The sequence below is a fragment of the Diorhabda sublineata genome, chromosome 2 (assembly GCF_026230105.1).
Source record: "Diorhabda sublineata isolate icDioSubl1.1 chromosome 2, icDioSubl1.1, whole genome shotgun sequence".
Taxonomy (NCBI): domain Eukaryota; kingdom Metazoa; phylum Arthropoda; class Insecta; order Coleoptera; family Chrysomelidae; genus Diorhabda; species Diorhabda sublineata.
Window position 1 is genome coordinate 3,760,607 of NC_079475.1, and position 18,918 is coordinate 3,779,524.

An 18,918-nucleotide genomic window follows, 5' to 3' on the forward strand; every position below is an offset into this window, starting at 1 on the left:
GTATGATTAGAATAACGCTTAAAGGGTGAAGTTTGAAAGGTTGCTTTTTACAAACCATAATTAACAACAAATTTCAATCTCATTCGAAAAAATGCAGCAATAACTTCTCTTTGACAGATCAAGAAGTAACATGAAAAATTATTAAAAATGGTTTTGACATCACATGAAAAAAATAATGAATTATGACACATGTGTGTGACAGCGTAGATCAATTTATCATGACAATTAGACTCTAATGTCCAACTGTTCAAATAATAAAAAAAATCGAGAATATCAAGAACTATGGTTGCTTTGTTCCATATTTGTTCATTAATTTAATATATTTATAAATATAATCTTAATAATAAAGTCATGGAATCCATATTTCGATTGTCTAAATTATCAATAATGCATACCCATCAATTCTTTTGTGATTCTGGTCTGTTAATCTAATCTTAATATATGAATTTCGTGTCACGATGTATGTTCGCGATAAACTCCTGAGCTACTGAACTAATTTCTATCAAATTTTTTTAGTATCTGTAATTTGGTCCAATTTAGGAGATAGAGTAGTAGTTTTTATCTCAATTATTGATCTCAATATTTGTTATAGCAAATTAGATGTTTATTATACGACTTTAGTGTGTATTTATCGTTTACTTCTATAAAAACCCAGTAGATGGCGGTTTGGCGTCTTAGTTGCACATATATATGGTAGATGACGTCCTATTTCCATTTCTATATTATAGATGAGTATGGAGGTTAGAGATAAGGAGGACCATCTCATATGGGGACTAGATATCATATGAACTTAGTTATTTTTGAGAGTGAGAGTGAAGTATGCAGTGTTAGAAAATTTAATATTTCAAATGACTGAAGTCGTTAATCAAATATTAATTATAAAGTGTCAATTATCACCAAACAATAGAATCATGATGGAAAAAATGTACTCAATGAAAAGTTGTCCGAATGGACGTGAAATTAAAAGTGACTCAAGTAGTGTGCCGAAGTCATTATGTTTCTTTAAACCTACAGTATGTAAAACATTTATTTTTAAATGTATTTAGTGCCTCCCTAATGTAAAGGATTTGATGGACACTATGAGTAGCACAGAGATGGTTCTGCTTACCTCTACCTTCCATAATATGTCGGGCTTTACATATTTTTCCTGTGAATTTCCCGTGAATAATCTTCGTTTGATTCCACGTCATTTTCGTTTATATTCACAAATAATTATCATTACAATTTTTCGGGTATGATTTTTATAATTGTATTTTATATTATGTTATTATCCTGAAGTGTTCAGTTCAAATATTGTTAATAATATGAATAATAACATAAAATTCTATTTATTACTGTTTTATTAATTTTCATACCACCTCGAAAACTTGTAAGTATTTCTTAATTTTCTTTCATTATTTTTTATTTTGATTTTATAATTTGATAATTATTAATTTATTCAATCGTAAATTTTGATCTAATTTATTTATTCAAATGATAAACTCTTAATTTTTTTTATTCCAGTATAATGCCGCGGAAAAACCTTAACCTAACTTTAACCTTAACAATAAGTACAGTGACAATGCCAATTGTTCGTCGATTTGCGATTTGGGTATGGAAAAAATATTTTTCTTAGCTATATGTTGCCTGCTCACGTGTAGGAAAACCATCAAAACTTTTCGTGTTAGCGAAAGACAGGTTGACTAGGAATGTTGTACACAAAGTAATAATTTAAAATAGAAAAAATAAGAGCTCCATGTCAATATTTACATCATTTATTATGAATAATTTTTATATGTGTTGGGTTCGAATAATATATGTATTTTGAAAGTAAGTGCGTCACTGACATGTTGGTTCGTGCTCAATTTGAACATGCTTTACTATTACTGTCAAATTTTAGCGAAACGTTTTATTCCAAAAAGCGTATGAATGAATCTATTTTCAATTTTTCTAGAAAACATTAATTTGATTGTATTAACTATCTGACCAGAACATCCGTCATTTGACAGATATGGTTTACTTTAATCCCTGCTCAGGGTGCTATTGCCAGTACCATCGAGCTTCAGCTAATTCACTGCGTCCACGCAGGTAGCTTGGGTAGGGTACTGCCACTCTTCATTCAGCGGTGAGTAATTCCTCTTTGTAACCTAGTGGGTCATTATAACCTATATTCCATCTGGAACATAATTCAGAAGTAGGTCAAAAGAGGCAGCTAAATTGAAAGAAAAATCAGAAAGACATCTGCGAACAAATAATGACAATGGTGCTTCAAATCCACGTCAACAAACATCTTCCATTGGACCTTGAACAGATAAACTTCAACGCAGAGTAAATAACCGATTTTGTCCTTACGAAGAAAATAGGAAAGCAGAATAAAATGCATAAAGTGTGACCAACCTGCATTTGCTTAATGTTCAAGGAAAATTCGCAAAAACTGTGTATGAAGGTACAAAAAACAAACATTCCTTGAGATTTTTGCACTGTTCAAGATAAAGGCAACCTAATTGTTGTGAAAATTTCTGATTCCAAAAACTATCTGAAGAAATAAATGATAGAACCGATTTGACGCTGTACAGAATGTACGCAGCTTTACGACCACCTACCACTACCACTTACCAAACACTTTTGGTAATATGCTAGCAGAGATTGCTGCATATTTACCTAATCCGGAACGTTATACAGGACACAGTTTCAGACTTTCTACGGCAACGTTCCTAGCAGACTTTGGTGAAGAAATAACCAGTCTAAAGCGCCTCGGTGGCTGGAAGTCTACTACTGTCGCTGAGGGCTATTTGGGGGACTCCGAAAATCAGAAGAAAAAAATATCAAATAAAATTCTCTGTACTACAAATAACTTAAAACCGTTGCCGTCACCGTCTTCGTTATCTTTATGCGACCTGTAACCGATACCAACCTCATCGACGTCATCCACCTTCTAGTTGAAACCAAATAACTCCACTGGACCGGCAATTCTTACTAGTCTACAGAATTCAACAAATTGTGTTTTCAATATTAATGTTTATAATAATTAGTAGTTTTTAGTTAAAGTTTTATGTGTTATTATGTTTGGTGGAATAAAATAATTTTTGAAAAATGGGTTTTTTGTATATACGGTCGTAGAAAAAATAATGCTCCTAACTCATACGTAAAGTATCTTTCCCGCACTTGACCGCTTGCCCGAACAACGACAACTGCAGTCGCGTACGGGAAAGTATCACTTTCCGCACTTGTTAGGAAAATAACTATTCTCGAATGAAGTGATTTGTTCCTAAGACAATAATATTTATTGTTCAAAAATTTAGAGAGATATAAGACTGTTGAAGTCTGTTGGTTTTCTTATTTGAAATATAAATTCGTTTTGACGCTCTGGTTTTGTCCTAAATTAATACCTCAAGTAGTTGCTAAAGAGGAAACATTGATCGACAATAGTTAAATTTTCCAGGAAAAGAAAAACACTAATAATAAATCTTCTTTTCATGAATAGCGGTAATTATAACTGATCTTCCGTGTAGCAGTGTACAGAATGATGTCCCGGTCATTATTACTGAGCTACAGCAACGGGTGGCTGCGTCAGCTAGTATAAATATATATTTAAGGTACATATTTTTTTGCTGACAACTTTTGGAAATCAATATTTATCTATTATACAAGGGAAAAATTATTTTTCCCTTTGGACTGGATAACATCCAGTCCCGAGTATCTATGAGTTAGTTATTTGTTTTGTTTCTTTATTTTTTAGAAGGCTTGAGTAATATTTTGGGATACATTTGAGAAGTTTGTGCAGCACAGTTTAGTTAGTTTATAATAATAAGAGTCGAAGAATTTGAATAAATCACTCAAGTTAGTTAAGTGAATTATTTCAGTGATGTCCGAAGTATTCAAATAAATTAAGAATGTAAGAGTCAGTGTTTATTAATTCACCCCACCAATAGAAATCATATAAGTGAATGAGAAAAACATCACATAAGGAAAGAAAAAATATAAAAAAAATAAAAAAAATTCTGAAATATGTTAAATTTTACCGAAAGTACTTATTTCTTCATTCAGGATCAAAAAAGAATCGCTTACTGTTTTATGATATACATCATAATTGAAACTATATTGATAAGGTTGTGAGTGAAAACCAGTTTTATAAGGCTCCCTAAGTAGTGGCGAATTTTCTTCAACTTGTATATACAGGTCATTCATTTAGAAGATGGTCTGCTACACTTTTAGTTGAATCTAGGGTAGTCTTGATGACACTAAATAAACATGGCGGCTAGAAGTCATCAACGGTCGCTAAAGGGTATGTTGATGAATAGGTAGTACAGAGGACAGAAATAGCTAATAAAGTGTTTGGAACGTGTGCTGAAATAACACCCACTAGATCAACGGTAGTTTTGATGGCAGAAAGGATACAATTTCAACACAAGAAAATTCGACAGATGTACTTAATAGTTTAAGGTGCGTGCCATTTAAGCAATGCTCATTTAATGTTTGTTCTTTTGAAATAAAGGAAATGTTGTATGATGAAAGATCCTAAATTTGATTATCTACCTTTGTCTACCTAGGTATTCAGTTATACAATATCCAAGGGGTAATTTTATAAAAAGTGACATTTTGTTACCTGCCAACAGAGATAAAATATGAAACATTTTTTCCTGTCCCAAAAGAAATTGAGTTTCCTTGTCTTAATTTGCCCATGCTATGATAGTACCCAATACTTTTTATATCAATTTCAGAAGAGCTTCTTCAACGTCCTATGTACATCGGTGGGATTTGGATAATGAATTATACTTCAAACTCTTATGTAGAAGTTGAAAATTCGACAAACGACCGTGATGAAAAATTAGCCAGACTTGAAGTAGCAACCCTTGCGATTATTTTTCTTATAACAGTGATAGGAAACAGTATAGTGTTACTAGCATTATGGATAAGAAGAAGGTGAGTTGCAATTAATTCATTTTAACAATCAATCTTCTGAATCTTCTGAATTTATTGGAAATTTTCTGCTGCAGAGTAATGTGATAGAGAGAAGTCTTGAGTTCATAGAGATAATATTCTGTATAACTGACTGCATTGAAATATTCTAATTATTCATTTCTTGAAATGAGTACCCAACAATTAAAACAGCAAGTTTATACCCAATAAATTATTTAATAATATCTACTGAAGATCTTCTCCACTTTTTTCGCAGACAACTAACCGGAGTAGATATTGCTGACTAGCTAAAACTATAAATTGGAGCCAACATAACTGATATATTTTTTTTGAATTTGTTGCAAAATAGAGAAAAAGTAAATGGCTAGTACTGATGAACTATTCACAACATGAAATAGCTGTAGAAAATGCTAGATGAATGTCATTTAGTTTACTATCAAATGCATTTTTGATAACTCTTTAACAAGATTCATATCACACACTCATACAATTAGTATTCGGTTTATTGATTATATTGAACGGATTAAAACATCTATAGTTATTACTGAACTTGTAATAACCAATTGGAGTATTTTATTTTGGCTTACAACATACGTTATTAAGTTCGGCGATGTTATTTTGTAATTAATTAGGAATAAAATTTAGTAACATGAAATCTAAGGTGGAATTACCATAATTTTGTCACTATTATCAATTAAGTCTATCCAAAAAAAATTTTATACAAACCTCGAAATCCACGTGTAAATGCAGTAGAAGAAATGTTTTTGAAATGCTGAAAAGACATACAGCTTCGTCATGGGTCAATTTGAAAACATGCGGTTTCTGAAGGTGCAACTTGTTTTCAATATACTACTCTACTAGAAATAATATTAGAGGAGAAACTATGTTTATAGAGAGTACCGTTCATCACCTTGAAGGAAAGAAATTTTGCTCACGTTATCAGCAACCTTAATTATAGAAATATAACAATTGATATGCCCAAATTTTTAAACATCTGAAACAGAAATTTTAGTGCTGCGATATCTCCATAGTCCTTTAAGTTTGTTTCTAAGAACTTTTTTGCAAGAGAAGGAAATCTATCTAAAAAATTGAGCCACTTATAGAGATAATTGACTGAGAAATGATCTTTTTTTTACATAAAAGTACGATTTGGAATATATTCTTAATGTATTTCGAAATAGGACAGCAAAAAATGCTAATTGTTGATACTTCTATATGACTTCTTGAATCTGTTACCGACAACATAGTGAATGTTAATGAAGCCTTTTGAAATATCCGCATTTATCCAGTTTGATGATCAAATTAAATATGTGCTTAATGCAGCGATGACATTTCCTACAAACAATATCCATACATAGAGGTGACAACTAATATATCAAAAAAATTGAAGAACAATAGAAGAAATGAAATGGAAGGTCCCGAACTTTATCCATTTGACATTTCTATATCTTTAGAGCATATCTTATTAAAAAGCAACGTCGTATCCTCGAAACTACTCAAGCTATATACATGAGTTGTAGGATCATCACTTTTCTTGAATCGATGGAGATAATAGATAACAGAACATTTTTCAAGGGGACATATTCGTTGATAGATGGGCTTCTAATAAGAATAACATTAGGACCAAATCTTTAAAAGAAAGGAGATTTATCATAGCCAGATGCAATAACATTTTTTATAGGAGTAAAAATCTATCACTTAAATTTTACCAAAATATCTGAACAACTAAAAACGAAAAAAATATGCGATAAACGAAACAATTTTATATGTTGTGAAAATAGTACTTTTGAAGAGAATCTAGGTCAGGACCTTTTTATTTTGTGAGAAAGTATTGGAAAGTAATATACATCTATATTTTCGACTTTATACATTCGAATATTATTTTAATAGATTATATGTCTATGTAGAATAAATAATTCTATACTACTATCTAAAGGCCAGGGGCTGTACCTGCACTAGAACAGAGTTTCTAAAGTGGAAACCTCTCCATCCATGTCATTTCGCAGACCAAACAGTCAAATCTACAGATACTGCATTGGTACAATTGGCAACTGGAATCTGGAATGATCTGACAAACAAAGAAAACGTAGTATGTGCATTCAGCTGACATAGAAGGCGCCTTTGACAATACGCTATTTTGACAGCGTCAAAATAGCATTAGATGCGAGAGAGTAGACAGATCAATGGCACAACTACTATCCAATAGAACAGCAAAAATGGGAACAGGGCACTCTGTGACATAGTTCTAAGAACTCAACTATACAAAAAGGTGGTGTCGATCGGTGGGGCTAAACGTGAAACCGAACAAGATCTACCTAATATCATAGGAAGAAAGATTTCAACTTCAAGCCCATGAAACAAGACGGGCAAGTAATCGAGTGGAAAACAGAGGGGAAATTTTTGGGACTCACACTAGATAGTGGACTTCTCCTGAACAAACGTGAAAAATAGATAATCAACAAAGCACAAAAGCCGTTATGGTGTGCAGAAACTTTGCAGGGAGGAATTGGACCTGTAATCCAAAGATCCTACGGTGGATGTACATGACAATCATCACATGTAAGGCAGTGACTTGGGGTACTAGAACTAGTCTGAATACCACGGAACAATTTCTTAAAGGTACAAAGACTGGCTTGCTTATGTGCAACTGGGGCCATGAAATCTTGCCCAACACTAGAAGTGATTCTAACTTTTTTAATTCCACTTCTCCACATAGTACTAGAAAGCGCGGCAAAGAAAACATCACTTAGAATGTTCAGAGACCGCATTTTCAAACACAACCCTTTCCTAAATAATGATCAACCCTGGAACATGCCTCAGTAGATTGCATCGAAAAACTATAGAATTGAGAAAAAATTCACAAGAAATGTACAGAAATGTCACTAAATCGTATACGGATGGATCACAAACAGCAGATGAAACTGGAATAGGAGTGCCCGGGCCCAGAACTAAACACTCTGAAAGCCTGGGCAGCGGACCAAGCATTTTTCAAACAGAAAGTTATGCAATTGGGAAATGTGTTCAGTTCAATCCATAGAGGAACTATCGCAAACTGGAGATCATCAACCTGTTCGATAGTCCAACAGCCATTAGAGCTCGAAGCTCCAGAAACATTAATCCAAACTCGTTCAGAATTGACTAGAAAAATTAAACTAGCTATATAATAAAAACAAAATTACCCTACAGTGGATTCCAAGACACACAGGATCGAAAGGAAATAAAATATCTGATAAGCTCCACATTTTGTATGAAACACTAAAGAACTCCAAAGCACTACACCTGGGTGCGCATGAAGTAGAAGACGAAGATCTCTGGCAATTGAAGGCATCCCACATTCTAGACTTTTTAAAAAGAGTGGAATTGATGGATCCGTTGTAAACATTGGGTTCTTCAGTATCACAACAAAAGAGGGGGATACAATAAATCCTTTGGGTCGCAGTGTATAAGAGACCCCAAATCCATACATTCATAAAGGCCAGGTGCGGTTCATACCCAATGATTAACAATCCGTAACTTTTACAGGGACAACCTGTAGATATGTAGATTTTCAGATCGTTGAACATGCCAAGGGAACTGTTAGCGATAAACAGACATTCTGAAGATATTATCATAGATTCCATGTATTTATTGGAAATACTTTCAGTTAAAACACAGACAAACATTTCCAATTAAAAATGCATACTGTCAAACATCGTGTTACTTACATAAAGAAAAAGTTCAAATGTAGAAAAATTTAGTTGATTAACCTGAAACTTATCAAATAAAAACAAAAAAACCTTTGGCACCTTAAACTTTTACTTAATTCAGATAGTAGTCAATCACCCAATAAAAATTCATAATGTTCAAATGTATAATTTAAAAATATACTGAAATTTCGCAAATCCAAATGCGTATATCTCAGAAACGAGGGGACGTATGAGAATTTTTCAGTGTCACAGTATTATTTTCACCCCATCTACTCACTTCCGAATTTTTTGCATAAAGTATGAAGTTATCAACAAAAAAATTTTTTCTGTTTTGAAAACAGTTTTTGGTTTCTCTTGAATAGTTTTGAAGGTTAATTTTGAATGGAAAAGGTAAACAAATGATAGCTCGTTGCTCAGAATTAGTTTTTTTCATTTTGTATCAATACAACGTAACGGTTCAATTGCCACAATTGATTAAATTACTTGGCATTTAGGAAAACTCCACTTTTGATTGTTAAAAGTGGAAAACTTGGAGAGAAAAACCACGCATAATATTATTTTTATAGAACTGAAGGCTTACTTAATTTAGACTGTATAGAAAAAAAATGTTACAATTTATTTGACAAAACTATCATTCTTATTCATGATATTCTATCTATCGAGTACAATTTACAAATACATTAATTTTGGAGAGAAACGCTTGAAACCAGAAATAGATTAATCATTATGAGATGTATGAAACTTTTTTAGGATCTTCAAGTGGAAATAATTTTATAAAAATTATAAAAATTTCAATTGTAGATTTTTGAGCTAGTTGATTCATCATCCTTCATTTTCATTTCTCATAATATTCATAATATTATAATAATCGAAGTAAGTGATTCAAAAGAATGATAAGTTATGAAAAGTTAACCCATTAAACGTTTGATGATTCTCTCTCTTTGATGGATAGTGGAATCACATTATCCACGAAAAATTGAAGTATCCAAAAATGAATATTAAGAGCCAAACCGGAACAGGTTCTGCGCCACTGTGCTGAAAACGATCTCAAAGTTTCCCAAGATTGCTAATCAAGTTCAGAGTGGCTCAGGTTCTAAGCAATCAACTGTTGTTAGCTACGATACAATGAGAGCCGATTCTCACATTTATGCCGTTAATAGTTTCATATAGGTCCGATTTCAGTTGAGTGCACATCTATTTTTTACTTGATAACCTTTTGTCAAAATGAGGTCGGAACAAATATCCATAAAATTAATTCAGTATCAAATCAAACCAAAAATTCCGATTCGAATGAAATATTGATTAGACTCCGCTTAGGTGTAGTATTATAATGTAATTAATTTCGAGGCAAATATAATCCAGAATAATCGAATTCAATCTAATCCAAAACACATTCCAATCGAGGCCGGAATAATCAAGAATAATGTCATCTAGTCCGGTTCAGTTCAAGAAAATATAGTACAAGATAAATCCAGGAAAACTCAATCCCAATCTAGCGGGAAAAAACTTAATTGCTCGACAAACCTGATATAACTTGCTTGAAGACAGAACAATTATGGTTCACAATTATAATCAAAGGTACTATATTTACACTAAACAGACTGTTCACACTTGCACTACACCTACACTCACAATTACACTATTTGACGCATATTTCGATAACCAAGTTATCGACTTCGAAGACTGAGGAAAACTAAAACCTATCAACTTGACTTCTCTACTTAAAAAAGTTTTAAATGCATTATTGAAGAATACATATTTCAAAAATTCTACATTATTCATACGTACATATATACATGCATACATATATTTCATAATTATGAATGGCAGCGTGATCAGCAGTATTCGATTTTTCGGTCCGTCTATATTTTGGATGAGCTATGTGCTCTTTAAACCGGACATTAGTCTCTAAGTCTGCCCGACAAACGACGACATATATATATATATATATATATATATATATATATATATATATATATATATATATTATATATATACAAGGTTTCTTATTGGCAAGGAAACACCAAAGTGGACTAATTTTAATATATTTTCCGAGCTTTCGAATACTTATATATGTATTCATCGTCTGGGACTGAAATTATGGTCAAATACAGTATAAGAAATATGATTGAATGTAAAAAAATAATAAAATTTATACTCACAATAATCAATTGAGATTATGATTATTATATTCGGTGGCTTGGATAGTTTATTTTTATTTATCTAAAAACGATTTGTCAGCACCCCTCATGAATAAAACAATTACAAAACTCAAAAGTGGACAACTCGTGTGAAAGACTCAACTCATTACTTATATTCTATGATTACATAATTATATATTGTTCAAATTATTACCCCACTTCCGTCGGATGTCTTTAAAGCATAACTTGGGCTCATTAGTCCAGGAGGAATCGGTGCACGAATACCAAAATCCATTCCACCTCAATGACTTTTCGTGATAAGGTAAATATTTTTAGAGATACCTATGAATTTGTATAGTTTGAAAAATCTTGAATTGGTGTAATTATGGACCTTCAAAAATATATTGAAAAAATATAAATAATATGTTTATTCAATTCTTCATACGATAATATTCTAAATAGAAATTTAAAAAAGTTTCATTGGTTATTATACCAATATTTGTTAATTATTTATATGTAATTGATTTCAAGAAATGTGCAAATACCATTATATTTCATTATTATTGACATTTAAATTGATTAAAAAGTAACTCCAAGTATTCCGATTCATGCTTAAATAAGTGTTGTAAAATTGATTCCACAAAATAGTTTATCGAGAACAAATGGTCACAAATTAATTAATGATGAGTTATAAACGAACAAGTACTTTGGGATAGTCAATTATTAAATATGTACCGTAAATGTAGAATACGATTCGTACAAATCAAGGAGCTATTATGTGAGAAATTTTTCGTTATAATCTATAAATTATGAATATATTCACCACATATGTAACGATTAAATATCCAATTTCTGTTCTTTAGTTTGTGTCGACTATTATGTTATCCATCCTATACAGTAACTCAATTATTCTGTTGCTTATTTTTTTGCTCTGTTTTTCGTGAATTTTGATTAATATTGAGTTAGTATCAAACGATTTTCCACAATTGGCTGGAAAATCTATGAAGGTTTGTTCTGGTCTTCAAATGGTGTAATTCATTAACTTGCCGCCAACACATGGATTTGACAAATCTATTTCAAAGGTAGTAACCATTGACTTGATGATTCAATGAATGTTTTAAAGTAGTCATAAATATCATAAGTTATTCAGTCAGTCTATCAATAGTTTCTAAACAGTTTCACCCAATTCCATGTTTTGTTAATCTTTTCTCCAGGACAAATTTTTATATTCATTATCATAGTTTTTTGAAATTAACAAGTTTAGTATATATTTGATATTTTTGGAATCGTTCCTGATATAAATACTGAATACACCATTTACATAATCACTACACCAAAAATCACAATTACACTGACTGCCGCGCGTTTCGATAACCAAATTATCGTTTTCAGAGACCAAACGTGAACTAAAACCTATTAACCAATGATTTTATACTAAATTCACCCATCGAGAAACCTCCCTTGAAAAATAATTCTCTCGGGAAAACCTCTTCAGTGGAAATGTTCACATGTAATCCTTAATTACTAAAATATAGAATAGACTCCAAGGAATAGGCCCTTTGTCTCTATTTAAACTGTTCTTACTTTCAACAATTTCAAGGCGTCTTTCAATTATTTATATTTATTTGATGATTATGACTGGCAGCGTGATCGGCAATACTCGATTTTTTTATCCGTGCATATTTCAAATGAGCTATGTTATGTTTAAATCGGAAATTTACGGGTCTCTTAGTGTACTCGACGTATTTCCCGTCACATAAGGAGAGAATTTTTATTGAGGATGTAGCTGTAATCAACGGTTATAATATGAGTTAATTAACCCTTACAGTGCAAGAAATCTTTACTTAAAACCACCTTCTTCCAAAATCGAAATGGAAACAAGAAAAAATTGCTCTGGTACTTTCATAACTGTTTATACAAAATGAGTGGGAGTAATTTTAATTAGTGGGTTTTAAATGCACTTCCACTTGTTCCACGTTCAACGTACGCTGATGATGAACATGCGCGTTCAAATGCTTCAGGAACCATCCGCCGAAACTAAACAACTGTTAGATATTGGCGATGGGAAAGTTGCTTTATATGAAACTACTGGATGATGCATAAAATTACAGACGGACTTCTGCACAATCATCGACTCGCAAAATACTCTCATTGATAACATATTTCCCGATGTACACATGAAATGAGATAAGAGATTATAAATGATGATCATAAATTATTCGTACCTGGTAATTAAGAGGTTTTCTTAAAAAGCATAAAAGTACAGTACAAAGTATTTATAACCTGATTGAAAATTTTATAAGGTGAGGGGACAAATCTCTTCGAATCTTGAATGTATATATATTCAAATATAATATTTTTATATCCTACTTTCGGGGAATCAATAGCTGATTGCTGGAGAGTTTGATTAAAAGTGGCATGAGAAAGATGAGTCTCAATTAATGATAATATCTTCATATCAGCTTCCAATGGAACATATATCTGCAAAAATTTTTCATGGTAGTGAAACTAGCAAGTGCAAAAGCAATTCTAATGATTTTTAATTGATTAAGATTTACAGAAGGTGCCTTTTTGATTATGGAACAAATGATTTTGTAACAGGATCGTTATTCCTGTTCAAGTAGAAGATCATCCTAAAATGGGCTCAACATACAATCACAGCACTAATTAATATTCAAGATTGCACTGCATGACGCGCAATTTTATAACCAAGTCCTCGTCTACATAGACTGCGTTCTTAGATAAAAACTTGTTAACTTAACGAATCCATATAAATTAAGCTCTCCCGCCAATGAACTTCTTTCCGTACAAAGCGGAAAAGCCATTGTTTGACTTTTTTCTAGATTTTGAACTTGCACTATTAAATTTCGGGCCAAGATTTTCCTGCGATAATTGTTTCTATAATAAATGTTTGAGATTGCTGTTATTAGTGAGATTTCTTTAGGCTATATATTGCTTAGGAGAATAGAGAAATAAAATAGTGGCATAGGGTGTTCTTGGACAGGAAACATATACACTGATAGATGAAAAATGAGTTACTGTGTGTCTCTATCCCAGATATCTAATGCATAATCAGTTATGTATTTATACAAAAGGAGCAAGTGGTAGGATTTGAGATATGAACTACGATAAAAAAGAAGAATATTAATGTCTTATATCGTTTTTAGTGTTATTTATTGAATCATATCAATGTATTACAATTCTACAAATTTTTATAGAAAATTCTCGATTTTATTTTATTATATAATAATTATATCTATCAATACTTACAACGTGAAATATAAGATGGAAACCAGTTTTAATCACATTTTTTTTATTATTTTCCATATTTCTAAAATAAGTATATCCCACCAATTTAATAAATCATACCCTAAAACATAATTATAAATTTCACTTATATTTTCTATATTCTATATTCTATATTTTCTTTTTATTATACGCAGTTTTTACTCTTTCTTGTGTTCAAGAATTTTTGAACCTGAATGTATGTTTTCTGTTATACTCTAGTTTATTCAAGGTGTTTTTCTTACCGTATAGATGACCTTTCAATCTATTTTCTAAATACTGAGATGTCTGTCCTATAAATAGCATCACAATCATAATAAGGTACTTCATATTTAATATTACCTCTTTTGTTTTTAGGTGATATAGATTCACTTTAATGAAATATTTTGATAATGTTTCATGTCCTTGATTATTTAGACTAATCTCTTATTCCTCGAATTGACTTAATAGTTGTTGTGAAAGTTCTTGTATATATAGCGAGAAAAAATGATCACACATCATAATTAATTGTAATATAAATAAAGATCAGTTAATCTCATTTCTTTTTAACAATACATATTTTTCCTTCTAATGATAAATTTCATAAACAAACTTTTGATACACCAATGGATGCTTCTATGTCACCTATTTTGCCATCTATGCCATGGACCGTGTGCTAGATATGTTAATTCCAGTACTCTTCTTCTAACTTTTCGTCATAAAAAATATGTTTATAATATAATCGTTTCCGTGCATAATAATGGCCTGAACGAAACCTAGATACTGTGATTAGTTCTGATCCTTACCTCAAATTCACCATAGGAGTAGGAGACATAGATTTCTGGGGACGAGATTTATTCGCAGATTGGATGACTCCATCGTGATATGCTGGTATAGGGAACCGTGTAGCGCAGGTAGATATATGAATTAAACAATTTACAATCCTATTTTCCACAACACAAACATCTTTTTATGTTTTATATATCTCTTATCCTGGACCTTTATTGTACAATATGTTGCTTAATACATAATCATCCATAAATTAACATTCTATTAATCTTAACTCAGACTCTAGATCAGAAAATGTTTTTGAGTTAACTGAAAGTCATACTTCTCCACTATTTATAAGACATTTCTTTTACGCTCACCAAACTTTCAAAGTACAAAAATAAATTTAATTTGCAAATAAAACAATTTTCACAAACAAATCTTTTTTTCCAAGCTAAAAGATAAAGCTTCAGCTTTTTCAATTACGAATGACGTTTACAGTATTCCATGTAAAGACAAACAATAAATTGATCAATCCTCATGAAAGCGATAGCAGACTACATCCTGAAAGATGTGCACTAGCTAAACAACTCTATTCGGCTGATTATTAGATGGATTTTGACGCTACAAGCGTGTTAATAACTGAGAATTTATTTAGCATAGTTCCGGCGATTCATTTCTAAACCGTACTCAACCACATGTGGTACTAGTCAAAGACAATTGTATGGAATTATATTTTTCCAAATTTTCCAAACTTCTATCGTTTTCCGTTTTCTCTTATCTCTATTGTAAGAGGGGTAATATGTTATGATGTAATAATTAGACGAAAAGCGCGCGAAGGTTAGTCAGTTGCTTAGAAGACGTGAACACTGACGGTTCAAGATATTTTGTGAATCCGAAAGACGTATGGTTTCCAAAGGACTATTTCCTTTAGAGACGTGAGTGAAGACGAGGATCACTTAGATTTCAAGTTTAGACGTCCCTATATTTGAACCATTACTTTATTTTTTACGTTTATAGACAACACGAACTAAATTAGAACCCCACATTGTTGTGCATTTGCACGGGATCGGTTAGTGGTTCGATTGCATGTATTGATTAAGTGTTTAAAAGTAAATGGTGCTATACCGAACTATATAAAAAAAGTGCGCTATAACAATAGAAAAATGGACTTTTCCGAGTATTTTTCTAGATATCACGCCACGGATATATTAGAAGCAACGGCTTACAAATGGGATGAGAAAACGAAAATTGTCATCGTCAACGAGTGGTTATATTTTAAATTCTTATTCGTAGAAGTCCACAGTACAAGGGAAGATGCGTATTTCTAAGGTATACAAGACTTTCTCAGATTTGTTATCTTGTTTGAACAATTTTAGGGATAAACTTTCAAAGAAGGTATTTCGTAATAAAAACTAACGTATATATATTTATGTTATTGGATCGTTCGGTAGACATCAAAATATTTTTTACTATGTATTAGAATAATGAATGATAAAATCTTTATACGGAAGTATCATCAATATTTCAGCCATTTTGGACGCTTACTTTTTGTTAGACAATCTTATACGTGAGTCGTTTTAAAGAATTTGATATAACTGAAAGTCGAAGTACTCATACCACCAGATGTACTATAAGGAAGAGCTTTATCATCTAAAAACATTCCATTTCACCCTATTCACCGGATCTAACGCCCTGTAACTTCTCCCAAAATAAAGAACGTCGTGAAAAGAAGTTTGAATAGATTAAGGATATCCAAATAACTGATAGTGATGTGGAAAGTTCCAATAATTACTCACAGGAAAAACGATTAATTCCATAAGATTGGTCAGAAGAAGACATTACGTGGACTAAATAGCTGATGATCGAATAAACAGAAAATAAGTTGCAATACAAGCTCGATGTGTAGTTTATATCTCTTTGTATTTTCTCACAAATGCCATATTTTCTTCGATCTGCTGCTTTTTGAATAATGAAAAACGTTTGTGGTTTGGATTTTTCACTGATTCACCCGTTTTATCACAAAACGAACAAGACAACTCGTTCATTTTTCGATACTGAAATTACAATAATACCAACGACAAAAGACAACTTTGTGATGCATGTAAGAATTGATGAAGCCACCGAAGGGGATCTTGTGGATTTATTACGTATTGTAGACTCAAATATTAGAGCAAAAGTTAAGAATATGATGACTAAATAATAACCAAATAAGTGCATGACTTTGGATATAAAAATAAAACTTCTAGCGGAAAACGAGGAACCTATCTATCAAACAGCTAGAAGATAAGCTGTTTCAGAAAAAGAAGAGGAAGTGATGAGACCTAGACTAATTATATCAGTCCAATCATGTTAGAAACCCTTAAACTGGTATAAATACTAATATAGTTGATAGAGCTATGAATAGTCATCTATAGAGAAGTATCGGTGTAACATTATTTGAACTATTAGTGGGGACGAAGATGAGAAATATATGACATTATAATACATGAATTTATAGATAAGCATATTTGGAGTGTCTATTATGGAAAAAGGAGGAGAATACACGTCAATATAACTTAAGATTACAACCGAAAATTTATAAGAAGGGAGATTTGGTAGCTGTACTCAGTTTACAACAAGTTTTAAATTTTGTAGAAAATATTTAGGACCTTATGATATTGAGTTAGAGTTAACGAGATATATGATGGGATTTCATGAAGGTCCAATTAAAACGTCCACTAGTAGACTTCCTAAGATCTTGGTGAGATCGAGCGCTTCCGGGTCGGAATCCGGCAGACGGCAAGATGTAGAGAATTAAATCTTCCCAAATTTTTCAAATTTTCAGTTTCGTTTTTTTTTCACTTAGTTATCCTTTTTCACTTAGTTATTGTTTTTCGTTTTTTCCCATCTCTATTCATTTCACATCTTTTGTGCCAGCCGAGAACATCGCAACAAACCCGTAGTATAATAATTAGACGCAAAACGTGCGAGAGTTAGTTGTTTAGAAGACGTGAGCACTGACAATCTAAGACCGAGTGGTCCAGTGGACCACCAGGGTTCCACGGAAGAGTCAACGGGTGTCTATGTTGGGAGGGTCAAGAACTGTACGCGGAGGTTTTTGAAAATTTATTTGGTTTCGATAATGGAGAATGTGATACGACAAGAAGAGCTACTCGAGCTAAGCGGTAATGAGGAAAGCTGAAATAGAAATTTAGAAGAGAGTATCAAAAATTTTGTCTGCAGGTGCAAAAGCTTGTGATCGCATTTTCCTCAGAATATCTCGAAATAACTTTAACTACCGTTACAATTTTATTAACAAGAGAAGCAGATTATTCCTTACAAAACTCAAGTCCAATATTGATAATTTGCTGTCAATCCATTAAGTACATCCCTCTCATTAGAATTATATATTTTTTTAATTGTAGAAGTTACATTACTCGTACGTTATCATTATTTGATTTTGACTAAATATTACGACTGTTATAACAATAACAATTAATAGTTTAATAATTCAGATATTTAAATTAATATATACAACACAAGAAAATATACTTTATTTCTTTTTAACAATCCTAATGGTGTTTTCTCAACAAAATTTCTGATAATTGATTAGTCTTGTGAAGTGAGTCATTTTTTCGATTGGCAAAATTTATTTTTTCTGATATCCACATACAGCATAATCAATTACAATTTAATTGAAATTTTTCACAATTTATTCTATTATCAAGTAATTAACCCTACCAATCAATCAATTCCAACGTTTTTTTCTCGAAAACTTGTAATTTGTCGTTGAAACCTGAGTTTCAACAACTGGCTGACCACAACGGAATTTCCCATAGATAGATCTAATCTTCTCTTTGTTTCGTGATTTGGAAATTGATAGTAATGTAGTGGCAGGGGGTGAGTCTTAAAGACGTACGGTTTCAAAGAAGACGTATTTTTAAGTTAGTTGCCTAGAAAATGTGTAAATCCGAAAGATTTACAGTTTTCATTTGAATTTTTATATCATATTTGGAAATTTCCACAAAATAAATATGATGCTAACTGGCATCATTTGCAAAATAAATTTTTAAACACTAAATTTATGTTCATTGAATTTTCGTGATTCGTGAATAATACTGGGTCTCTGTTTTTACTGTATGAATTTCGAATTTTACAAATGATGCCAGTTTGCCCCA

The 18,918-nt window shown here is 31.8% G+C and overlaps 1 protein-coding gene across 4 annotated transcripts in view; it reads left to right on the forward strand.

Annotated features, from left to right (window-relative positions):
• Positions 1 to 18,918, forward strand: part of LOC130453367 (mesotocin receptor-like) — a 178,759-nt gene that overhangs the window by 30,434 nt on the left and 129,407 nt on the right. For all 4 annotated transcript variants that reach the window (XM_056793072.1, XM_056793071.1, XM_056793073.1 and 1 more), the window contains one exon: positions 4,701 to 4,902. In XM_056793072.1, coding sequence (XP_056649050.1) covers positions 4,701 to 4,902 — 202 coding nt within the window. The remainder of the gene's footprint in view (positions 1 to 4,700; positions 4,903 to 18,918) is intronic.